This window comes from Antechinus flavipes, chromosome 1 (genome assembly GCF_016432865.1).
Source record: "Antechinus flavipes isolate AdamAnt ecotype Samford, QLD, Australia chromosome 1, AdamAnt_v2, whole genome shotgun sequence".
Classification (NCBI taxonomy): Eukaryota; Metazoa; Chordata; class Mammalia; order Dasyuromorphia; family Dasyuridae; genus Antechinus; species Antechinus flavipes.
Window position 1 is genome coordinate 163159881 of NC_067398.1, and position 27352 is coordinate 163187232.

The window sequence follows — 27352 nt, forward strand, 5'->3', positions numbered from 1 at the left end:
CCTGTTTCTACTGGTGTCACATTTTGCCCTTATTTAAAAGAGCAATAAATAACTTCATTTTATCACATACTATTTAGTGGTCACACAAAACCTTTACGATAACAGAAAGATTAGAGAATCTATTACTGCTATGCTACCTCCATAAACCAATTAATATCAATCTTCTAAAAACCCTTTAGCCTTCTATTCTACTATCTTCCTCTTTTCCAGAAGAAAGAAAGATAGCTAATACTGCCTTGTTCACAGAATATATATCTTGTTTTCCTAATCAGATAATAAGATCCTTTTGAATATGAGCAAGGCTTTTTATTGGACATTCAATACATCTTGTCTCTAAAAAATTACTAAATAACATTTTCTTCTTTTAAAGGATTTTTAACATAATGCTTATATTCCAGGTCAAAATGACTACAAATTTAACTCTTATAAGCCATTTTATAAAATAGATAAATTGAACCCTTATATAACCAGAAAGTCATACAGATAAGACTTGTAGAAAGCGTATTCTTTATAAAATAATTCTTGTTAAAAAAAAAAAACTAGATTGATTATTTATATTGCAGGACCAACATTACCTTTGAAAAACCTAGGATGTTAATTTTGGTGACAATATCTTCCATCAGCCTTTTCTGCTGTTTTGTTAAGTGTGAAAAAAGTTAAGTGAAGAAACTTTTCTGCTGTTTTGTTAAGTGTGAAAAAAGTTAAGTGAAGAATGAAATTTTTTACAAAGTGGGGATGGCTAAAATCTGAACAAAAAGTTAACAATAACATCAAGTTCACAGGAAAAAAAAAGAACTCAATGTTTAGAAAATACAAAAACAAGAAGAGCTGCTTAAAATTCTTTTAAATGTAAAAACTAAAAAATTCATAAATACTGCCCTCTTTCAAAATACACAATCATAATGGGAAAAGTTAGAAGGAAATGAAAAATAAAGACAGAAATTAAACTTTAAAATCTTAATTGACATGCTTTGAAAGGGGAGGAAAGTATGCCCTCATCAAATTCTTCACTCTGTGAAAAAACTGCAAAAACTTATGTCTTGTTCTTACTACAATCAAAACATTTGGGGAAGCAAAGTACTGAATATTTTTTGCTTGCTCTAATTTTGGATGGTCAAAAATTAAAGGTGACTGAAAATTTAATATGAAAACAACAAGGCATTAGAGGAACCAATCTCTCTCTTTTTTAAAAATAGCTTTTTATTTACAAATATATGCATAGATAATTTTTCAGCACTGACGATTGCAAATCCTTTTGGGGAACCAATCTCTTAAGAAAAAAGGGAGCAGATCTTTGTGAGCTCATACCTTGCAACTGGTATGAAATGTCCCAGTCAATTCTTGTCCTACCAATCTTGTAATGAGGTAGTAATTAAGGACTGTTCATTTTGAGGGAAACAGGGGAACTACACTACTGCTTCTTACTTCCACACCAAGCATATAATTTATTATTAAGAAGTTGTATGCTAAAAAGCTTTTCTTTAAGTCACCTTCACATATGACAACTTACAGTATAAAGGATAACATTTATTACTGTTTTGACATATCCAGGATCAAAAGAAACTTACAAAATTGTTCTCTTTTCAATAATTTTTGCCTTTTTCTCCCATATTTATAACAGGAAGTATTACCATGATTAATTATGTATTATTTTATTCAAATAGGGCAATAGGGTTGCTAGATGGTATTGTGGATAGCACACTAGCACTGGAGTTGAAAAGATCTGAATTCAAATTCAACCTCAGACACTTGACACTAGCTGTGTCATCCTGGGCAAGTCAACTTAACCCCATATGCTTTGCCAAAAAAAGAGTAAATTAACACCGTAATAAGGTAATTCAGTGAGACATTTATTGCTGACACTGATGTTTCTCCTAAAGATTCTAAATATACCCCTGTAAGTTAGAGCTCCTAAGCCTGAGCCAATTAAGAAAATCCCCTATTATACATCTAAACATCTAGAGATACAAAATTTCTCCTAAGAACAGTTTTGGCTGCATCCTATAAGCTCTAGCATGCTGTCTCGTTATTGCCATTCTCTTGGATGAAATTATCTATTGTTTCCATGACATACCTATTCTTTAGGATTACATTATTTAGTTTCCAATAAGTTTTTGGTCTACTTTTCCATGATCTGAAAAGAATGCACTTAATATTTCTGTCTTTTTGCATTTGACTACAAGGCTTTTATGTCCTCATATATGGTCAATTTTTGTGTATCATAAAGTGCTGAGAAAAAAATATATTTCTTTTTAACCCCATTCAAATTTCTCCAGATTTCTTTCATACCTAACTTTTCTAAAATTCTATTCATTTCCTTAACTTCTTTCTTGTTTATTTTGTGGTTAGATTTATCTAGTTCTGAGAAAGGGAGGTGGAGGATTTCCCACTAATATAGTTTTGCTGTCTATTTCTACCTGCAATTCACTTAACTTCTCCTCTAAAAATTTGGATGCTACAATATTTGGAGCATATATGCTTAGTATTGATATTACTTCATTATCTTTGGTAGTACCCTTTAGCAAGATATAGTTTCCTTTCTTATCTCTTTTAATCAGATCTATTTTTGCTTTTGCTTGGTCTGAGATCAGAGAGATTTCCCTGCTCAGTAGACAGGGCCCACAGCTTCAACATTTTAGGTTCAGTTCTTTGCTTCAATCCATCCCACTGTCTCTAAAAGCTACCCCCTTAGTTCACTACTCTTAGCCTTATACAATCTACATTTTTAGTAGAGCTAGTGAATCTTGATTTGAAAAAAAGTAATAAACATAATATAGGTAAAAATCCCACTACGATAACTATATAACAAAGAAGAGTTGAATACAACCAAGATGTTTCATGCCCAGAGGGAAAAAAAATCTGATCAATTGTCAGACTGTCTCTTGGTTCATTAGCAAATTAACTTGACTGTCTACTGTTTACATTATAAATGTTGCACCTTTTTGTTTCTCTATAAAATAGTAAAAAAACAAAACAAAACATTCAGCCTCTCTCTACTTGAACTTTCAAATAATGTATCAAAATAAAACAATAAATAAAATGTGATCCAAGAGCTTAGATGGTGGGAAAGGTTATCAAAGATACCTGAAAGGTTATCAAATGATACTTCCTCTTCCTCCAATATCTATTTCTTGTTACTTATTATCCGCAAAGGACATTGGAAAGAGGTCATATTTCATCTCTAAGAGGTCCTGTAGTTATTGCATATATTTATTTTTTTCTCCCAGTGTATTCATTTTAATAAATTTCATTACAACAAAGGTGCTGAATTAGAAATTCTGATTAAATTGTTAAAACATAATATTAACAATATGTCAAGTATTCTTCATAATTTTAGGGGGATAAAAGAGCTTACATTTAAGTAATGCACTAAGGTAAAACTTTTTGTAATTTACATGCCAAATTTCAATGGATCCTGGAATATCAACAAAACATTATTAATACAAAATTGAGGTTATTAAATTTCAGAATTATACATTATTTCTATGACACCACACATCGCTGGAAAAGAAATAGGCCACAAAGTGCAAGTATTTTAAGTACACTTTAGGATAATTAGTTAACATGTAATTTTTTTTTCTGGTACAATACCTGATGATGTCTCAGACTGCTTTTCAATTTCAGAGAGAATTCCAATGAAATTATCATCTTCTACCATATTTAAATAAAACAAAATGTTGCAGAAAGCAAAACAATTTCAAGGGCAAAAGGAATCAAAATTTAAAATCTATACAAAAGCAAATATTCAGCAAGAGGTTTAAATATAACAAGAATCCCTGAATGTTTATAAAATGTATATAATATATATAAAACTTTTTAACTTCATCACCATCACCCACCTTCTACTGCTCATCTTTTCCCAAATTATTTACAAAACTGCTTATAAATTTCCACCACATATCTCTATTTTCATGAGAAAAAAAAAACCTAATATTTAATATATAATGGAAAAGAGGTAGTCATTTTTTTCAGCCCATCTGCCTAATTTCTGTTAAAACCCAACCTAAATTTTTACAAATACTAAAATATTAATTCTGTAAAAACTTATTTTTAAAAAAATAAGCTATTTTTAAAATATCATTAAAAATAAAAGGACAGGGGGAGCTAAGTGGTGCAGTGGATAGAGCACCAGCCTTGAAAGTGAGGAGGATCTGAATTCAAATCTGGTCTCAGACACACTTAACACTTCCTAACTGTGTGATCCTGGGCAACTCACTTGAAACCCCAATTGCCTCAGCAAAAATAAATAAATAAATAGAACACTCTATATGTCTATATTAAGATACAAATGTAAAAAATTTGGAAAAAGACCTATGCTTTTATTTATGCCACATTTAGGAAGAATATACACATATTTCCCATAGATATAGTACCACACATACTTTTAAGAAACAATTTTTTTTGTTTCTACTATATTTTCTCAGACTGAATGTGAAATTTCAATATCTTACCTCCACTTACTTTTGAACAATATGAATGTGATTTTTCCCCCCTAAACACTCATATTTAAAGAAAAATCTAGCTAAGCAGTTATATCAGATATGACAATGGATTAACTCTGAAAAGCAATATTTCAGAATAAAAACCTACTTCAAACCACCTGAATTTCAACATATTAAATCTTGGCTATATTTTAAGTACTAAAATTTCAGATCTAGATGAGAAAGTGTTTAAAAAACTTTAAAGTTTATATATATTTTTTAAAATAAGAGAAAATTCAACAAATCACTTGCCTCCCTTTTTGAATTACTTACCTATTGTTGGTGTATTTGCTGCACTAAGAGAAGCAGATGAGGATATGGAGGAGGTGCTTTCTGCCCGTGCTAAAGGAGCAGCAGGAGGTGGACTGGTATTAGAAGTCACTGGTGGGCTAAATGGCCTGGGCTTCAAAACAAAATATTAAATGTCAAAACACTAAAAACTTTATGCTTAAACTTTACAAAATATTAAAGTCACATTAAAGTCTTACTGAACCTACTTAACAATTCTATGGTAAGAAGAGATTTTTTTCTCCTTACTTGTATGTTTAAATATAAAGGAACTCTATTGTAATATGACTTATTAAAGAGATTCAGATGAGTTATGGAACCAACTATGCTCCTTCTGTACAACCATATATGCTGCTAATCTAAAAAGAAGCTTTTCAATTGTCCCAATACAAGCAATTTAGAGATTTTTCAGTTATTTTTATATTTTACTTTCTAGATAATGAAATGGGTCTTTTTCCTATAATATTCCAATAATTTAATGAATCTATGACTTTATAACAGGGAAATATACTTCACATCCCAACAATGTAAATAACAATGCAACTATGTCTTCCCATCCTAGGATGTTTTCATTCACATCATACCATAAATACACCATAATAGTCCATCCAATGTGCTAGCTGTCTTGCTTGTATTCTCTTGGCATTGCATGAATATCAGTGGAATATGCAGGCTGTCCATTGATTGTCTCTCACTCCAAATGACTGATTCTTCTTCCCCTCCCTCCCCCAGTTATCATCTATCATGCATTTCTCCCTTGTCTTTTGGTGGTCCTCCAATTCTTCTATCACTCAAAAACAAATATCAGTGGAAAACCATTGGTGTTTTAAAAGATTAACTTTATTTCAAGGTGAAGTTTGGAGTCAATAAAAGAACTATGTAATTTCCCAAAGACAATTCAGCCTGCTTTCCTCCTATTCGATTCTGGGTCTAGCTAGCTCTCACTGTCCCTTCTTAGTATGTGTCCCATTATATATGTATTGAGGGAAGAATTCTATAGAATATCCATTAGATTGGATATATAAGCATCTGGACAACAAGTTTTAATTTATCCAACAATCCAAGAAACCAAGGCCTATATAGACAATCTTGCCATCTACCCTTCCAGTGCCCTATTTTTCTCCCCATCTAAAACAGCCACCCTTTGGATCTAACTTCCAGAGGCCATGACCTCACTCTCTAGGGAAGTTAATTTACTCATGTATAGATCTCAGCCCTGTCCCAACTGACTGATAACTGCTAATTTACCTAACCTACCACATCTAGCCAGCTTCAGATCATACTTTACATTTTATTTAGGAATCTGCCAGAACATTAAGGGTCTTGCATAGGCATCTTACTGCCTGCCCTAGTATTAGATAAATGTCTTTATTTTCTAATTCTGGCACTGTTGTGATTGAAATTAAGGTAAACTAAAATAATAAAATTCCAAGCATGATCATTTTATCATTTAGGTTAACAGTATCCAATAAAATTGGGTCAATTGTCTTTTTTGATCACCAAAGACCTTGAATGAGGACTAACAGGGTCTTTATGACAATAAGCAGGATGACAGAACAAAATCTTGAGCAACAAATTTGCAAATAAAATAAAAACCAGGAATAATCAATGATGGTGGGGTTATGGAAAGACAGGATCACTAATGAATGCACAGTTGGTGTAACTGAATTAGTACCATTTTGGAAAGCACTTTAAAATTACTCAAATATCCTTTGACTCAGAGAATCTACTGTTAGGCATATATCGCCCTCACACCCAAATAATGAGTTCAATGATTTTTTTTTAAAGGCCCTATGTATAACAAAATACTTATAGAAGCACTTTTTGTGTCAGCAAAAAAGTAGAAACAATGTAATTGCCCATCAAGTGAGGAATTGGGTTAAACAAATCACAGAACATGAATTTAATAAAATAAAATTATGCTGCAAGAAATGGTCACTATAATAAATGCAGAGAAGCATGGAAAGAATTATATATATGGAGGCAAAGTGAAATAAGGAGAGCTAGGAAAATGACAGGAAAATGGCTATTAATATTGTAACAGAGAAATTCGGCAATGTAAAAAAATTCACTGAAAATCTATTTTTTAAATTTATAATTAGTCTCTTTTTTGTGATATTATTTGGTGCTTGCTATATCCTGTACTCCTGATTCTCCTGTCAAGAAAATATTCATATTCTATAGGTCTGAGACTTCAATGTAGTCTTTAAGGCTTTAGCTTCTATCATTCCTAACTCCTGTATCATATTATCCACAATCTTTTCCTATATCCACCTTTCATCAAAGCCAATGAATACCATACTATGTGTTGGCTGAAATTGAAGATTTTCTCAAGTTCTTTGTAAAATCTCTACTGACTACATGGTTTTCCAAGTATATTATCAGTCATCTGCAAATAAGATTACTTTTGTCTCCCATGTGCCAAAGTCCACTTAGTTTTTTTTTTTTTTCTTCATCCTACTGTTAAGAGCGAGTAGTTCTAAGAACAACATTAGCGGAGATAGGACATCTTGCTTACTTTTTAAAATGGAGCAAGTAGCTAGTGTTTATGTTGTTATGTTTTTGAATAGTGCTAGCTTTTGATTTCAAATACATGCTTTTCATTACAATTTTTTTCTTTTTTTAATTTGCTTTTTTTCTCTCATGATTTTTCCTTTTTGTTCTGATTTTTCTTTCACAACAGGACTAATATGGAAATGATTATATTATGTATAATCTATATCAAATTGCTTGCTGTCTTGAGAAGGGAGAAAAAAAATTGGAACTGATAATCTTAAAAAAATGAATGCTAAAAACTACTTTTACATGTAATTGGAAAAAATAAAATATAACTGAATTTTTAAAAATCCATAAATACATGCTTCTGATCATATTAATGAAAGGAGTTTCCATACTAAGCTTTAGAACATGAGAGTTGTATTTTGTGAAAGGATTTTTCTGCATCTACTGAAACATTTTTGCAATCTTTGTTGGGCTTAAGAGCAATTTTTCCTTAATGTCAATGATACCTGCATTCCTGATAAAAATTCAATTTGGTCACATAGTGAATCATTTTCTACATATAGTTTAACTGTTTTGCTTTATTTCTAAATGAACTTGGCATATACTTCTCTTTCTCTAATTTTTCTCTTCTTTGACCATGTCTAACTTATAAAATTGGTCTGTAGAGTAGCTTCTACTTCTATTTTTTCTTGGAACAGTTTTTATACCATGGCTACTATTTGTTCTTTAAATGACTTGTAAATCCACTTGGCGTGAAGTTGTTTCCTTCTTTTTGACAATTTTTTAAGGCTTGTTTTATGTCTTTTTTTGAGATTGAATTATATTTGTCTTGCTAGTTTTTGAATTTTCATAGAATTTCATTTCTTTTTATCAATTTCATTTATCAGTTTTGTGGAAACAGAACGTAGTACTGGAACCCTTATTGAAATCCTCATCTTGTTTTTTTTTTGGTTTTTTTCCTAGTGATTTGATTTTCTTCTTTTTCTAATTTTCCAAACAAATACTCCAAACTATCCTTAGTTTTGTTCATATGTACTAAAAAAGGGTCTTTTATTTTTCAAACTTCTTTCTCCTCTAATTTTTTTAATGTACTTTTTTAGGGTTGCCAACTTGTTTAATTTCTATTCTTTTGAATATATTCAGCTAACTGATTTTCTTTTTCTGTTTTACCTAAGTTTTAATATGTTTCATTGTTATCAGCTCTAGTAACACTAGAAATTTAAAAGATTTAATAAGTCTTTGACCCATTCACTAAGTCAAAGAGGAGATTCTTTGCCTCAATTGCTACCTAGCCTTAATCACTGAATGGATATTGCCTCAATCAAACTGAGACCTATTAAAGATTGCGACTAGAAAGTTCAAAATCTTCCATTTCATCTAGAGTCATCTATAGTTGTTTTGATCTATATCTTGCCACTGGGCCCATATGACTCTGGAGGGAAAAGTGAGGCAGTTGACTTGCACAGCCCTCCTTTATTTAAATCCAATTCACTTGCATGTCATGGCCCTCTTTGAGAATGAAGGACAAAACAACAATTTAAACGCTACCATATATTAAAATTGGACTCAGTGCTTCACATAGTTTAAAAAAAAACTATCAGGAATTTTCATGAGAATATATCATTACAGTTATCTACATTTTGCTACTCAGCTCTAGGTTAGCCCTACACATCCCAACATTCAAAAAATTTTTTTAATAAATATTTTAAACTTTTAATATATTTTTACTTATCTTATACAGTCTTTTGAATAAAGACTTCTTATTGGCCACTCAATTATCACTATAAACATTGCTTATTGTCATATATGGACAACATAACATCTACTGATAGTATCTGACAAAGGACTAACTAGATAGTGATTTTTATTAAATGCTTTCCTTTAACAAGTTCTTGGTGTCAGCATTTATACCTTTTTCACAATGTACATGAAACATGGCTGCTTTTCTGCAACATGAATGAATCAAAAGCCAAGTCTTCTAGCTTTTCAGTTATTATCTTCACAGCTGCCATTAAGGTCTTAGATGAAGCTGACAAATCAAAGATCATTATCTAAGATTTCTGCACTACCAACATAGTAGATTAAAGAGTACCATTCTGTCTGACAGCATTCTTCTATCTTCTTTGCTAATGAAAGGTGAAGATGGAATATTAGCTATCATTAGATATTTATCAATTTCATGTAAAAAGTCAATCATTTAAAATTTTTCTCCCTCCTGCCCATCCCACCTCCTTGAGAAGGCAAGCAATTTGATTTTAATTATGCATGTGAGGTCATGAAAAACATTCCCAAATTAGCCATATTGTAAAAGAAAACTGAAACAAAATAAAACAAAAATGAAAATAGTAAAATAAGTATGCTCCAAATTTGCATTTAAGCAGGGGCAGCTAGATGGCACAATGGATAGAACACCAGCTCTGAAGTCAGGAGGACCTGAGTTCAAATCCAAACTCAGATACTTAATACTTCCTAGCTGTATGACCCTAGGCAAGTCATTTAATCCCAATTGCCTCAGCAAAAAAAAAAAAAAAAAAAAAAAAAAAAAAAAAAAAAAAAGTTTATCAGTGTTCTCTTTGGAGATAACATTTTCCATCATGGGTCTTTGGTATTGTGTTAGATCACTGTATTGATTAGAGTAGCTAAGTCTTTCACAGTTGATCATCCCTACAACATGGCTATCACTGTACAATATTCTCCTGGTTCTACTCACTTCATTTTGCATGAATTTAAAGATTAGCTCACTATCTTAAATATGCTTTGGAATGTAAATTTAACAGAAGTGCACTTCTATTTTATATAATGCCAGACCATATTTCTTTTCCCTTATATTGGAATGTAAATTTAACAGAAGTGCACTTCTATTTTATATAATGCCAGACCATATTTCTTTGCCCTTATATATGTGCTTATTGTCACATATGGACAACATAACATCTACTGATAGTATCTGACAAGATTCCCTTATAATATGGAACTTTGAAAAGAATTTCAGGCATAAGCAAAATTAGGAACTACATTTTTAATATAACAATATTGACAGTTATGTCTATGTCTGTAGGATCTATCAAGTTTATCATTAACTCTTTTGTAACAATACTGACTATTCTGAAAACACCCCAATCCACAGTTTAAATCAGTGATTTAATATAATGGGAAAAGACAATAAAGATATTCTCATATATTTTTATTTTTTCAGAATAAGAATCATAGAATTCTAGCAATATTATAACTTTGCTTTTTAAAAAAAAAATCACACAAAAGGTGCAAAAACTGACAGAACCCATCATAAAAATTCTCATTCCACATATTAACTCATCTGCAAAATGGGGATTATAATATAGCATTATCAACCTGATACTGTAATGCTCTAATATAGGTGAAGTACAAAACAGCTAAGAAATATATCAATAACATTTCTAAGGACCTAAACCATATACAAAAGTTTCATACATGCTTCATAAAGGAACAAAATTTTAGAAGCCTACAAGTGAGGACAAAGAGTATAGATATGTAAAACAGCACAAAAAGGGAGCAAATATTTTTCTTGAAAAATATGTAATCCGAATTTTTGTAAATTAAATCAGTTTCTCATTAACTGACATAAATTTAATCTATAGAGGTTTTATTTTTTGATTGTCATTAGTATTAACTAAACAACTTAGTCAACAAACAAGAATTTAAATGGACTGAATTTATTTTTTAAAAAAACACCAAACTATGATGAATCCTTTCATCATCCAAACCAATATTTCCTCCTTAGTTTCAATTCCAATGGCATTTAGTGTTGATAAGGATTTTTTTTTTAATAGATGAGAAAACTGAGGCCCTAAGAAACCGTTATTTAACTAAGGTTACACATCTAGTTACTGGATGAAAGAACCAAAACTAGAATCCAGAACACTGGATTCTTTGGTTCAAGTACTTCTTCCCTCTATAACACAATGCTCTACAAGTAGTTATTTTTTTTTTTCTAAAACAGGATATATCTATATTGTACAAATCAACAGAATTTATTAAATGCTTACTCTATATTAGACCCTAAGAAGTTCTGGAAATACAAAGTCAGTCAATCAATGAACATCCATTTATTGCTTACCATGTGCCAGGCATGCACTGGGGATACAAATATATACATATATATTTGTATAAACTTCTTGAGGGCAGAGATTGCCTTTATATATATAAAGGCAATCTCTGCCCTCAAGAAGTTTATACTCCAATGGGGGAATACAATACACAAAAGAAAGATGAAAAAAAGAAGACAGAAAGGAAAAAAGTCAAGAATAAAGGAAAGAAAAGCAATCCCTGCCTTCAAAAAGCTTACATTCTAAAGAGATAAACAACATGCAAAGAGCTAAATATGTAAAGGGACATACAGAGTAGGCAGAAGACAAACTAAGACAGGAAGGTCCCAGTAATTGGGAGGATTGATAAAGATCTCTTGCAGATGATGAAATTTAAGCTGAATCTTAGAGGAATTTAAGGATGCTAAGAAGTGAAGGTGAGGAAGCAGAGCATTTCAGGCAGGAGGACAGCAAGTATAAAGAAAACGGGTTAGAAGAATAGCAAAAAAATCAATGTGACTAGAGTATGGAAGAAGGAGAAAATGTAAAAGATTACAAAACTAAGAAGGGGATAAGTTTGGAGCTTTAAATTACCAAAAAGAGAAGTTTATATTTGATCCTGAAAGCAATAGGCAGCTCACTGATCAGAGGAATGTCAGACTTGAGGCTTTCAAAAAATCACCTTGACTGGTGAGTGAAAGATAGATGGCAATAAGAATAGATTTGAAGCAAGGAGATTAGTTAGATGTCTACTCTAATTGTCTAGATAAGAGATGGCGAAGAGCTGAACTAGAGTAGCACCTATACTCTATTCTCTACAGAGAACAAGGCGGGATGTAAATGAGAGATGTTTCAAAATATTAAAGAGAAGATGGGCTGAGTTAGTGTTGAGCATGACACTAAAGTAAAATGATGAGCTCTTATGTCCCTTCCTTTCCATTTCTACAATTCCTTTATCTTCTATATGGTGAGAGATGTGTGGCATTTTCTTGGCCAAAAGTCAGAGAAGCTCAAAGAGCTTCACTGGCACAAATTACAACTCTTTTGTAACTTAGTGTTAGAGCCTGAGGTTTGAAACCTTGAGTGATTTGTCCAAGGTCACACCAATGGAAGGTATCAGAGGTGGGAACTGAATGTTATAGCTTTTTGACTCCAAGGCCAGCAGAACGCCAATGGTATATATAGAGTTGTTTTTTTCATAACACACAGTACATATATGTAAAATCTATACATAGTGCTCAAGTTCTACAAAGTTGACCTTAAAGTCGGAAAGATCAATCAATCTATGTCTATCTGTCTGTCTGTCTATCCATCCATCCATCCATCTATCCATCCATCCATCCATAATACCACAATACTTAGCAAGTGATTATATATAATCTTGTATTGGTTTATGGTTTTTTCATGTCTGTAACAAGACTTAAAAGTCAAGTCTTAGGACAGCTAGATAGTGCAGTGGATAAAGCATCAGCCCTGAAGTCAGGAGGATCTGAGTTCAAATCTGGTCTCAGACACTTACCACTTTCTAGCTGTGTGACCCTGAGCAAGTCATTTAACCCTAATTGCCTCAGCAAAAAAAATAAAAAATAAAAAGTCTTTTATCTTTATACACTTGTACAACTGTTCCCTATCCCTATATTACTTTCTTCAAGATGGATATGGATAATAACCCTTCATAACTGTACTTTTTGTTTTGGTCACTATTTTGGAGCAAAAAATGTCTTTGGATTCATTTTCCTGCCTGGAAAATTTTATATACCAATCAAACAATGTTTCATGGGATGTTGGTTGTTTTGAACTATGGGAAAAAAAAACTTCAATCCTAATAGTAACTTCCCTCAGAAATATTAAATATGTATATTTAATTTCTTGTAATTTGCTCTAAAATTTCTTCAATTCTCTGTTATTTCGGTAGCATTCTATATCCCTTAGTCAATAATAACCAAAGGTATTGTAGCCAAATTAATTTGTGAAATGCTGCTTTATGCTATCTTGAAGGAATCACTTAGTTTGTTAAAATTCCCAATATGAAGCTGTGTTGGTTTTTTTCCCTTTTTTAAATGAAAAATATCTACTTGTATGCCTGGATTAGGAATAGTATTTAAATTATTAGTTGTCAAAGTCTGAACTATATAATCTTTATGTAACATCTTCTATAGAGATCTAAATCTAAAGAAAATTTTTTTCATATTTCTTATTTTTAACAGTTTCATTATCCTTAGACTTCCCAAATTCTTAAAAGGAGAAAACCAAACATTCAAGTTAAATAAGTGGGTACTTCTCAGATGACAGTAATTTAGCTTCCAGAATCACAAGAATATTATACCTGAAAGGGATCTTAACTCATCCTATAATTCAATCTTTTTCAAGTTGTATGAAATGATTTGGCTAAAGTGGCAGAAGAAGGAAACTTGTTTCCACAGTTGCCATCATTGAGCTTTTCACTTCAACTATATCATCACTAATTCAGATAATTTGTCTACTTATAGTATACAGTTTATTTACAGTTGTTTAGCTGTACATATTTCATGTGTACAAAGAAAAATCACGTCAAATCAAAACTGTGATCAAATTTTAAAAACTTAAATACATACTATTTCATTAATTCCACTAAGCTTGCTTGAAGTAAGCTTTGGTCTTGAAGTAGGTCTTGGAGGTGGGACAATGGTGCCTGCAGAAAGAGGAGTTGTAGGCCTGGCTAGTGAAAAAAAAAAGAGAATTTGAAGGAAATAATTAGTAATTAGAAAAATCTGAGCTTCTCCCATCATAATCAGAAAGTAAAAAAATAAAATTAAGTAATAACTGCTTTTATGAGCTCTATTTTCAAAATAAAGAGTAAATTTAAATTTTGATTATCAATTATGATTCAAAAATCTATCAGATATGGTTTTAAAAACACCATTAATATTACTGAGGAAATTAATACCCTCCTCCATAACATGATTAAAATGTTATTTCCATTATCATTATTATTACCATTACTATTAGCATTAAATCTATGAAATTGAAGAAAAATAAATATAATACTCAAAAATTAGCCTTCAATTTCTCCCCTCTGCATTTGCTTTATATGGAGTTATTATAGGATTAAAAAAAAAACCTTTTAGGGTTTAAATCCAATAACTTGGACCTAGTAACTTTAACTACAAATACAATATAAAAAATACTTACCTGAACCAAACAGTAACTTAACTCACAATTCAAATACTTGCGTATGCAGTTAAAAATCATTAAAACTCTGTACTGGGTTACTAAAAAATCTCCTAAATTAATACAAGTTAAAAAATTTAAAAATAATATATTTTAAAATTCAAATAGAAACAATAAAAATTCACTTTTTTTCCAGAACTACTTGTTGACTCCTAAATGTTTAGGTTTTTCTTCTAATTAAAAATATAGGCCTGAATATTTTCTGCTAAACTATATTAAGTTATTTTCATTTGAAACATGAATTGATTTTTTCCCACAGAAGGAAATTACTGATCAGATACACTATAATGAAGAAGCCACAAATGAACTAGTATAAAAGTTATTGAGAGAATCAAATATGGGAGCAGAAATGCACAAAATCATTATTTCAGCAAAGGAATTATTTGATAACTTAAAAGCTTTCTCTCATGGGCCTAAGGTCCTAAGACTTAAGGAACATCCTATATTTTTTCACTTTTTTTTAAAAGAGTGGTCTTTGCTTCTCTTTCTCCCTCCTATGTCTCTTCACCTCCCCTTGATATATATTTCTATATCTACAAGGATATATCTAGAGAGATGGTAGATATATATGTAAAGATATAAGTGTAGAAATAGTCTTTAAAAGGGAAGTATATTCAGCATATTTATATCTAAAAAAGTCAAAAAAAATATTAGGCATAAGGAAAGGGCCTAGAATAGGCAACCACAAAAAGACATATGGCTGGGATAGGAGGCATGTGTCAGCCAGGAAAAAGAGTACTGGTTAGTGAACTGGAAGAAAGATACCAGGAACTAAAGATTAATTGGGTAAATATCTATATTTTTTAAATATTAAGATTAAACTTGATGGGTAAAGAGAACAAAGGTAGAAAAGAAGGGAGCTTCAGTAGAGACAGGAAATAGGAAATAAGGGTATTATTTTTGTTGATGTCATTTTTAAACCAGACTTGTCATTTCACTGGGTAGAGATTTCTTGGTGAGGAACTTCCTCTACCAATTCAACCCATAATTACCTAGAGTTGCCTAACTAATAGGCTAAGTGACTTCTCTAGACTCATAAAATATGTACAAAGGCAGGAACTGAATCCAGGGTCTTCCTGACTCTTGAGGATAGTTCTCTGTCCGTTACAATACAATGCCCCTCTCTCATTCCACATAATCAGCAATGTGTAAATTCAGAAAATGGAATCTGCTATGACTAAGACAGCTGGAGAAGATCACATAAAAAAACGTAAAAGAAAATGAGGGGATGGGAGTGGGGCTCAATAAAAAAGATGTGCAGGAAGAGATGATTTTCAGATGAGAGATTAAATTGCATCAAAGAAAAAATAAAAGGAAAAAGAATGAGAAGACATATGATCTTGGGAGATATTGCCTAAACTAGTCCAAATTCTATTATGTGCTTTTCATTATACCCAAAATTCTTTTGTTGTCATTTGTAACTTGTGCATTTTAAGCTACAAGTAAAAAGATAAGAGAGTACAAGTTGAGAGCTATACCTAAAGAACTACATAAAACCAGGTCTTGGTTAGTGCTGTAATAGGAAAAAGCAGTCATATTATTCAAATTCTCACTGCATACTTTCTTTGGACTGGAATCAATTGCCCTATTTGCATATAATTATAATTTTGAATAGGGTAAATTCAAATAATATAACCACTTCAAAAGCTTATTTGTTCTCATTAATCAGGAGTGACTTAATTGTGAATGTAACATAATCATTTTTAAAGCTTTAATATTTCCAAACCACCACTAGCTCTGTAAAGCTTTTGGTTATTTTAAACTTGAAAGACAATTCAGAAGAATACAGTCATATATCTGAAGTCAGTGACTACCTCTTTCTTTAATATAATTCTAATTTATGAAGGAGACTATGGGCTAACTCAGAATAGTAATTACAATTTCTGCTCCCATAAGCTCCCACATTTCATTATCTGGGAGGAGAGGAAGGGATTGTTTATATGTCAAGAAAATTAGTATATATCTTGAATGCCATGTAGCCACTGCTTCTAAAAGGAGCTCATTGGAATAAAGGGTTTCTTAAACAGATTATTACAATGAACAACCTGCATTAGTCCCCATAGGATAGCCCTGATTTACTATTTTTTAAAATGTTGATTAGTTGAGGGACAAAGGAGGTTCCACAGAAGTGAGTATTAATTAAAAGTGATCAGTAATAAACAACAATAGGAAATATAGTAATGTGAACCTAAACCACTCTTCTGACATTAGCTATTAGCTAAGAGCAATGTACAATGCATGCTTGCCATACCATAATATATCTGAGCAAAAGTAGAAACTATACTAGAGTCCAGAGGTATTGAAGATGATGTGGAAGACTTTTCAGCAGCACTCTCAGTCTCTTCAGTCAGTATTATTTCAGGACATATAACATTATAGCCACGGTTACTTTGATCCTCAGAGGTATGGTTGTTGGAAGATCTCCCAGGAAAAGTATCAGGGAACTCGAAGACATTTTCAGTTTTACAATGCAATCTTTGGAATGCTTTCTGGTCTGCATTTGCATGTTTAATTATAACAAGTTCATCAGTAAAGGAAATCCACTGATTTTGTGACCATGACGCAAAAGATAATACATCTGTGCTTTCTGATGAAGCTGCTACATCAGGGTGACACAGTGAGTTAATAGAAAAGTCTGGTGAGGGGCTCCTGGCCCCAAAATCTGACTCACTTCCAAGTAAAGGTTCAGTTATTATACACCCAGGCAAACCAATGGGAAAGGAAGAGGAGTTCCTATTCTGCTCTTTAAGGATAGCTGAAGGAGAAGAAAAAGATTGAAAACTAAAAGCAACAGGAAAATTCTAAAACTTGTATTTTAAATGTACATAATAAAAAGCTATACTGTTTTTAATACTTTTACATGACTTGAAACTGCCAACCAATATACATTGTATTATAAACACTTGGCTAAAAACATATTAAGTTTGAAAAATAAAGAATATGTAAATATATTTTAAATTTTATACATATATAAAGAGGATTTTCTTAAGAAATATAACAGCCTATAGTATTAGTTTTTTTCCCCCAAGCTCAATACAACAACTACCACAGAGCAGACCAAATTCAACAAAGTCAGAAAATAGTACTGGGTTTATCTGATCTGTAAAAACAAAACAAAACTTATTCTTTTGAGTTTTAAACATACCTCACTGAAAATTAAAACAAAGGAAAAAAAATGACCAAATTTTCTAGAAGATGGATTATAGTGGCTTTCTATGGCACCTGGGCAGTTCTCCTTACGCAGGGCAGGTAAAGTGAAGAGGACTTTGCCCAGAAATGTCTTCCCCACCCAGACTAGGGCAAATCATTTCCATCTCTAAAGGACTTCAATTTTCTGATCTGTAAAATGAGGGGATTAAACTAAATGGCCTCTAAGGTCCCTCCTAGCTCTGATATCCAAACCTATGACTTCATGACAATGTACACCATCATGCCATAAGATATTTAAATATTCTTTTGAGATTTTAGGAAAATTAATAGTCATAAGCAGTTTAGGATGATTTTTATTTTCTGACAGCTAAGGTCAGACCACAAGAGGACTTTGACAGACAGAGGAGATAATCGTAAGGTATAGAACACTGCTAAGAGGGAAGATCTGGGTGGAATACCAGTAGGGAGAATGAGGTGCTAAGTTTGAGGGAGAGAATAAATACAGAGTTAAAAAAGGAAGTAGAAAGAAACAAAACAAATTGTGCCCAATTTTTTTTAAGTTTCAACATAGGAGCCATTCAATATAGTTTAGGATAATGTAATAAAAATTGGCAAATGATTTATTTTGAATTCAAAAGCAGATTCAAATGACAGTTTTACAGACTAGGATAACTTGTCAAGTCATCAATTTTTTTTTTTTTTTTTTTTAGCAAAATGTGTTCTAATGCTACTACACAAACAATACTGAAAGATTGTTTTTTTCATGTATAATGAAGAACTCTGAACAAATTAGAAAAAAGTTTAAATAATGGCTTTGATAAATATTTCAAATAAGAAATGGTTATCAAATGGATTATTACATGAAAAAGTTTTACCTGAGGAAAAAGTAAAACATTCTTTAGATGGAAGGCAAGAGCAAGATAATACTTTGAAGTAGGGAAAAAATGCACACATTATATTAAAAAGAAAGCATGAAACAAAAGATTGACTTTAAAAACATTTTTTTCTGGCATACTAATTTAAAATTTTTCTTTTGTGATTAACAGTGAATTGTTGATTTTTAAAGATACCACTAGCCACACTGGGGGAAAAAAGAACTCTATTCATTAAAAAAAAAAAAAAATCTAACTAATTTAAAAACAAACTAAACCAAAACAACTTAAAACAAAACAAAAAAAACAAGAATTTGATAATAAATATTTGTTGCTCTTGCATTTTTTTCCCCAACATATTTTGTCCAATCACATCAAAAGGTAATCTAATTGGGGCAGCTAGGTAGCTCAGTGAATAGAGCACCAGTCCTGAAGTTAGGAAGACGTGAATTCAAATCTCAGACCTATAACACTTCCTAGCTTTCTGACCCTGGGCAAGTCACTTAACCCCAATTGCCTCAGGGGGAAAAAAAAAGACAATGCAATTTATATATTCAACTAGGTTGGTTAACAGTATCATAGTACTTGAAGTAGTCAACATGTATAGAAAAAATACTTTTCAGTAACCAAACTAATTCAAATATTAAAAAGTAAATTTATAAACTTGTAATGATCTAATGTATTTTAATAGTGTATAATTTTTCCAAATTATCTCCAAAATTGTTAGGCCTGAGGTTGCTTAAAAATCTTCTCCAAGGGGCAGCTAGTTAGTGCAATGGATAGAACACCAACCCTGAAGTCAGGAAGCCCCGAGTTCAAATCTGGCCTCAGACACTTAATACTTCTTAGCTGTATGACCCTGGGCAAGTCACTTAATCCCAAATGCCTCCGCAAAAAATATATCAAAATAAATAAAATTTTTCTTAAAAAAATCTTTTTCGACCTTAAATCATTTTGTGGAGCTAAAGGTACCATTAGAGATCATCTAGTCCAATGCTTTCCTTTTACAGTTAAGGAAATGAAGCTTAGCAGGATTAAAAAATTTTCCTCTGGCCACGTAGCCTGTTATGAATAAAATTCAGACTAGAACCTACATCTAAATCTTGTACTATATTACACCGCATTAAAAAAAAAAATTAGGGAATGACAATGATTGAAGTAGAAATTCTGAAATTCAGGAAAACATGCTAAGACATGTTTTGGCCTTTTTGTTTTGTAATCCCAAATACTATATCCTCATTCTGGAATCCTTATCAGTAAATGAGTGGAAATTTTGCAATCAATCCAAATTAAGATGTTCTAAACAGGCTGTGAACAACTTATATCTGTCTTTGGTAACTAGTACAACAGTACTTTTAAGAAAAACATGAAGATCATTCTATTTTATTATCATCAAAATTAAAACTAAAAAGCAGTTACAATTTTGGGCAAGCTTTAAATTTCATGAGTGATTTCTTTTCATCTTGATTGAAGAGTGATTAAAATTAATTTTCTTTCAAAACTGCTTCCTATCTAAAACTACTTTGCCAATGAAATGAAACATTTCCCCAAATAATTCCATGGTTTTTGTTAACAAAAAATACATACCTAAGAAATACAGAAATTAGTTTTTTAAATTGTGAAAGAGAGGATCTGACAATATATAAATTTATAAATTTCCTTCTCAAAAAGAATGATACATATTCAAAATATAGATTATAAAACAAATATCTACAGCTAAGTTACATAAATGTATTTCATATTTTAATTTCTATTATGAAGAGTAGCAGCAATAGCTCAAATGATTGCAAATTATACTATACTATCATGTAATCATATGAGAAGAATTTTCCCCCTAGCATAATTCCTCTAAATTTCTTTAAATAATATTCTTCAATGCTTTGATGCTTTGCTCAAAATTCCTTTTTGTCCATGAAATATTCCCAAATAGCTATAATTCTTCATCAGCATTCCCTTCTCTCAGTGACAGCATTTACTGACAATAACACTTATTTGGCAATTAATCATATATCACCTTAGGATAACTTTTGTTTATTTTCTCCTACCCAATATTAATAAAATTAGTGTATTAACTGATTAAATCAAATAACCTTTAGTTATTAAAGTCATAGGATTACTGGTAATAAATACTAATGCCATTTAAAAAATGAATAATTTCTCTTTGCCAAAAATTTAGACTTTTTTGCAACCAAAAAAATGACTCATATATACTTTTTTAACACACAACACACTACTTCACAGTAGCTAAGTATCAGTAACATCCTTATTACTAAACTTAAATGAAATAGTAAATAGCACATAAAAACTTATAAATGCTATTTTTAATGCAAAAAATAGCTAGTTAATACAATTTTTTCAGAAAAAAATTCTGGTTTTTACCTGATGTCAATTGCGTTGAGTTAGATGTATCAAGAGATGGTCCAAACAATGGGTCCCATACAAGTAAGTCATTGTTCCCCTTTCTAACAAAACATTCCAAAAACAAAAACAATTAGACACCAAATTTCTTTTAACAACATAAAAGACCAAATAATTTGTCTTTGATTTATATTAAGATTCATAAATGATCAAAGATATCTAATTAAAACAAAATCTTATGTTTCATAAATGTTAAGTTTAAAATAGGTTTCCATTTTTAAACTATACTATAAACTTTCCAATGTCCTAAAAACAAATGGCCTAAATAACATTTGAATGTAGAAATGTAGAAATTTTCATTCCGAAAAAAAAATTTTTGTGTCCACATAGTCTGCTTCCCTTGTATCAAATGAAAATTTTACTTTGCAAAGTTAATTTTCTTTTAGAATTAAGGATCAGATACAGAAGAAAACTAGTGATATCTTCTCTCAAGGAAAGTGATTTCAAAGTAAAAATGTTTATTTCTGGACAGATTCAAAACAACATCTTCAAAATACAACTCACTAAAAGGGCTTGCACAATTTCATTAAGCAAACAAAGTTAAAATTAATGTTTGTATGCCTGCCTCACCTATGTAGTGATACTATTCCAAAATCAAACTAGAATTTTCAGCATGCAGAAAGATTAATATTCTAAAACAATTCCAACAGAAAAATGTACTATTGTATTCCAAAGATTGAACTCCCCATAGCCTGAACAAGAGAAAGAGCTAAGGATTTGACATTGGGAAGGCAAATTTTAAAAAAATCAAAACACATTTTAAATTTATATATCCATGTATTTTAAGTACCATTTACCTTCCTGAAAGAGCTAATTTGTTATCTCATTTATCTTTATAATGCTCTTGTAAAGGTAGTAGGTTAGGCTAAGTAAAATAAGCCTAGTTCCAAGATGAACAAGAAGAAAATTGTCAAGGCAGTCATCACCATGGAGATGCTTCCTGTGGTCACTGTAAGCATTGTAGAATACATGTAACCCCACAAAGAGGATGGTTCAAAACTATCTTGACTTAGCACATCAGTAATGAGCTTGAGATGCTTTAATAAAAATTATTACACATCGAAGGAGAGGTCTTTATCAAGCACTGCAAAGAGGATGCAAATTGGCAGGATGATGAAGGCATGAAACAACTAGACGTTCAATGGCATAAAGACTCATTGCTAAGTTATGTGGGTCATTGACTATGCCCAGATGTTTCTGATTCCTGTAAAGCAGAAAGGTCTCACCTGATAGAGAGCAAAGTGAATAACAAAAATATGGCTACTGGACAGGGTCCAGGAAAAGCCGAAACAGCAGATGTATGTATCCACTGTCTATGGGCAGAATAAAATGACTGATGTCAATACAGTGACCAAGGACAAGAATTACAAAGAAATCACCAACTGCTGGCAGGCAAAGAAACTGTCCCATAAAATCTACCAAGGCCTGCACAAAGTGATCTGTATTGGAGTTTAGCATCCTGTTCATGTGGCACTCTCTGTTGTCCAGGGTGGTCAAAAGGGCAACTGCATTGAGATCAACAAAAACAATCTACAAAATGGGACAAGGCTATCAAATCAAGAATGATAAGCTGATCAAAAATAATGCATCTACTGGTTATGAATGACTTTTTTGATAAGAACATTAATCTCTAGGAGGATTTTGCCCACTATGGTGAAGTAACCAATGACTTATCATAATAAAATTGGAAGCAAGAAATATGTCCTCACTCTACGAAAGTTCTTGCTGGTACAGACTAAATGATATACTTAGGAGATTAACTTGACATGTGTCAAGACTCCCTCCAAATCTGGCCATAGCCAAATTGTTAAGGAAAAGAAATCTTTCATGATACCACTCAAAAAGGATGCTGCCAAAGAAAAGGATACTTAACAACTGCAAATAATCTGGGAGCTGGTGGATTCTCAACAAAACTAAAATTAAAAAAAAAAAAAATTTAAGTGATATCAAAATATGGGGAATTTTTAAGAGATTACACTTGCTCACAAACTTGAAGTTATAAGACAGAGAGTGAAGCTTGCTGAAGTATAATTTAATTATAAAGTTTTCTATTTTGAATATATTAAAATTTTGTAAATAATTCTTGAAAATAAATCTTTATTTTGAAACAATGAATATTTTATATTTAAAATATAATAGGAAATTAATATCATGATGTACAGTTTCTAACTCTAAGGATACTATTAAAAATATCAATCTATTGGGGGCAGCTAGGTGGTGCAGTAAATAGAGCACCAGCCCTGAAGTCAGGGCTTCAAACCTGGTCTCAGACACTTAACACTTCCTAGCAGTGTGACCCTGGGCAAGTCATACCCCAATTGCCTGAGCAAACAAAAACAAAAACAAATTATGTATACATATACTGTATTTAACACATACTTTAACATATTTAACATGTATTGGTCTACCAGCCATATGGGAGAGGGAATGGGGGGAAGGAGGGGAAAAATTGGAACAGAAGGTTTTGCAAGGGTCAATGCTGAAAAATTACCCATGCATATATCTTGTAAACAAAAAGTTATAATAAAAAAAAGAAAAAATATTACTCTATTAATGTTACTAAAATTTATCTTTGTAAATGGAAAAAATACAAGCAAAAAAATACATTTAGTAATATATAAAACAAAGAGTTCAAGACAAAATTTGTAATTATGGCTTAAGTAATAAATAGCAATGATTTTCAATATACATGTTGATCAAACTTTTCTGCTAAGTTGAAATTCACACCATGCCTCCATCTTCTTTTCCTAACTTTGCAAGAACAGAAAGTCGTAACAACTGATGGATCACATAGTCCACTGATAAAAGAAATAAACTTTTTTGAATGAAGTCAATTGAAATGAAGACATTTGTGGTCTTCTGAAACTTCAGCTGAGCTGAAATAATCATTTTGTGTTTCCTTAAAATGTGAAATAATTTTAAATATCCAGAAACAATAATAAAACCATAGCAATGAAAAAAACCTCACGTCAGATTTTTTTCTTTAAAATTAAGAGGAAAAGGATGATTGATAGCTAACAATTAGAAATAAAAGCACAACTGGATAGTCAAAGGTAATTATTTTCAAAAGTAACTTTCTACTTAAAAAAAATGAATATAATGTTAAAAAAAAGTGATACAACATGTAAAATACAACTTTAAATAATGACTTACTCATTTGATGGAGCAGAAAGCTTTGATTTTGTTAACTCTTCACCTAATTAAAAAATTAAAATATTATGACAAGAATCATGTAATTTGAGTAACAAAATCAGTCAATGCCATGAGAACAAAAATACAAAATACACACACGCAGATAAAAATGACATCGCATGCACACAAAAACCTGAAAATGCAAGGAGCAAATATGAAAAATTATGAAACAAAAGAAAAATTAAGATTTTCTACAAAGTCTAGGAATTAATGAAATCTTAGCTGAGTAAAAATGAATGTGTGTCAAATAACCTTTCAATAACCTTTACTAGGACATTTTTTTGCTTCCACTCAGCTACTACATTTACTTATTTCTTTAATAATAGAAAATTTGGCTTGGGGTTAGGAGATGATGGTGAGGGAAAATAGCAGAGAAGAAGAAATTTCAAGTGAAATATGTTTCACTAATTTTAGTTTTTAATTAGCAAGAAAGCAAAGCCTTGCATAAACTTCATTGCCTAACAATGCTGCCACTGAGAAAAGCTAGTTTCATTCATGTAGTTATATATAAACTAAAAACCTTACTGAATAGAATACTAATAAAGTGTAATATGTATGTATAAGTACATATTTAGATTTTCATTTAAGTAGCCTTTAAGTTATTTTTCAATGTTACAAGCATTTTTCAGGTTAAAAGGTACTAGAATTATTTGGGGTCACAAAGGATTAAAGAAAGAAGAGACTTAAGATTCTAGTTTTGAGCCATGTTTCTAGTTCTAGACTTAAGAACTTCTTGTTATACCACTAAGGATGTCAAATTTCCTCAGAAAGGTGCTTTCTGGTTATAAAATTTCATGGGCCCAAATGAATTAATTAACTACTGAATCAAATAATCAATTTTACTAAAGCAAAATTTAGCTATGATTTTTATGAAATCTAAAATAAATTAAGATGACATTTCAATTCCAAACTTTTAAAAAATTATTTCTGAATTCTCAAAAGTTTAGGGTTGGGAGGGAAGGAGTGGGGATAGGTTATATTGGCATTAAGAAAAAAAATGTAAAAATATGTATTCTCAAACTCTATTAACTTTATTTAATAATAGTATCTGGTCAATTTTGGGAAAAGTAGAAGGAATCTCAGCTGAATGGTCTCAGTACTGTTATCTTGAACTTGCTTGAACTTACCATCAGAGTAACAGGTACTCAAAAAGAATATGAGATCACAGAGTTTTCCTGTGCCCTCTAGTGGAATCCTCCAAACATATAATGCTGTTAAAAGCCAATAACTAAATTGAATACTGCCTTATTTAAATAAAATTCACTCCTTAAGTTTGTAAAGAAATACAAAAACATAAATTTGCTTGTTACTATCTATGAAATTTAACAAAAAAAGAATAAAATAAACTTTCTTCCTAATCAGAGACTGTTATATTCTTTATATCCTGTCCCTTAAATATTTACTGAGTTTTAGAAAGGAGAAATAATTCTACTATAAATGCCGATTTATACAAATGTTTATAATAGTGACTTAGAAAATATTTATGGTATATCATATCACTTGAAGATAAAATTTATCAAGCTAAAAATATGCTGAATATATTTGACATATCTTGAAGCCACATAGGACACTAATGTCTTTTATCTCTACCATGAATAATATAAAGTTGTACTAGCTAAAAAAAAAAGTTACATGTACTCAATTTCTGCTAGTTGTGAGGAGTTGAAAAATTAAACAATATTATAGGATATGACAGGAGAAAGATCACCAAGACTTCAAAGGGACCCAAACAAGTCTTAAACAGAACTGTTGGGTTTTTTTTTGCATTACATTACATTTTATATTACATTACATTTTTATACATTACATTACACCTTTTCATTTCTGGTCCTCCCACATCCAACTCAGAACAACCTCATGTCCTTTTTCTGCCACACCTGACTAAAGGAGTGGGGAGGGGCAGGGAACATTAATACCACGGTGCTAGTCATGTATAACATTGTAATGCTTTATCCCCCTCTTCCACGTAGCTCTGCATGTTGAAAGAGCTAAACTCAGATTAAAGGAATGAATTTCAGGGGCTGTCACACCTGGGTAAAGAGTTATTTTGGTGATAGAAGACCTTCCCAACGATTCAGATAAGTGTAAAAGACAAACAAAACCACTGTAAAATATTAGCAACTATGTGAAAGATTATTAAAAAGTTGAAATGAAAATTAAAATAATTGTGGGGAGTCCTTTGGGATTACAGGTATAGTTAATGTATTGTTGGAGCTGTGATTTGGACCAATCATTCTGAAAGTAACTGAAAGTTACTAAAAGTACTGGAAAGTAATTGAATTACTCAAGAAAAATTACTAAATTGTTCATATCCTTATAATCATCAATCCCATTCTGAACTTCTCCAAAGAGGAAAAAAGATAGAAAATTTTATGTGTATATTAGAATAATAATCAGTATTTTTTTTAAATAGGTAGAGAGAGATTTGAAAAAAGTAAATACCAAATGGGTGGCTGAATAATATGAAGATAGTAGAATATTATTACACCATAATAAACTACAAATATGAGGACTTTAGAAAAATTATAACATAAATATAGCTAACAGATTTTGGAATGTAATTCCTTCTAAATTACACATACCCTGCTCCCCCCCCCCCCATCTACATATTTGAGATTTATTTAAAAAGACCTTGGAGAAAATCTATCTGATTTGGGAAAATACCGTATATGACTGGTAATATAAATGAAAATTTAAAATGGCAATTGTAATCCCAAGGAATCACTGATGTACCTTATTCATCCCCCCTTTCAGTACAGGAGGAGTCAGATAACTGCTCTCTTGGCTGATTTTGCTTAACTCTGTTCTTATGAATACAAGGGGTGATTCAAGGATGGAGTAAAAAAGTAGGAAAGTAAGAAATGACAATGATATGCAAATTTTAAAATAACAACACTTTAACCCATGACAAAATTCCAAGTCTGACATTCTCCATCATTTTGTCTACTTGTAAAAAAATTTTTTCGGAAAGAAATGTTTGGATAGTGCTGAACTTTTTTTTCCCCTTTGTTATCAGGGATGGCTTTCTGATTAAGGTGGTACAGAGGATATATTAGGGAGAAAAGACATTAATAAAAATATTCTTTATAAAGAAATGTTTGGTCCAATTGTGACTTCCCCGTAGTATTAAACAAATAACTATAACATCCTTTCAAATATCAAATAGGCTAAGAAT

At 31.2% G+C, this 27352-nt stretch overlaps 1 protein-coding gene across 1 annotated transcript in view; it reads right to left on the reverse strand.

The window, feature by feature from the left end:
* Window positions 1-27352, reverse strand: part of FCHO2 (FCH and mu domain containing endocytic adaptor 2) — a 152213-nt gene that overhangs the window by 11513 nt on the left and 113348 nt on the right. Inside the window, exons 16-20 of the mRNA XM_051992371.1 lie at window positions 24139-24181; window positions 20947-21029; window positions 16797-17300; window positions 13930-14033; window positions 4755-4884 (exon numbers count right to left, since the gene is read on the reverse strand). Of these exons, the coding sequence (XP_051848331.1) occupies window positions 4755-4884; window positions 13930-14033; window positions 16797-17300; window positions 20947-21029; window positions 24139-24181 (864 nt within the window). The remainder of the gene's footprint in view (window positions 1-4754; window positions 4885-13929; window positions 14034-16796; window positions 17301-20946; window positions 21030-24138; window positions 24182-27352) is intronic.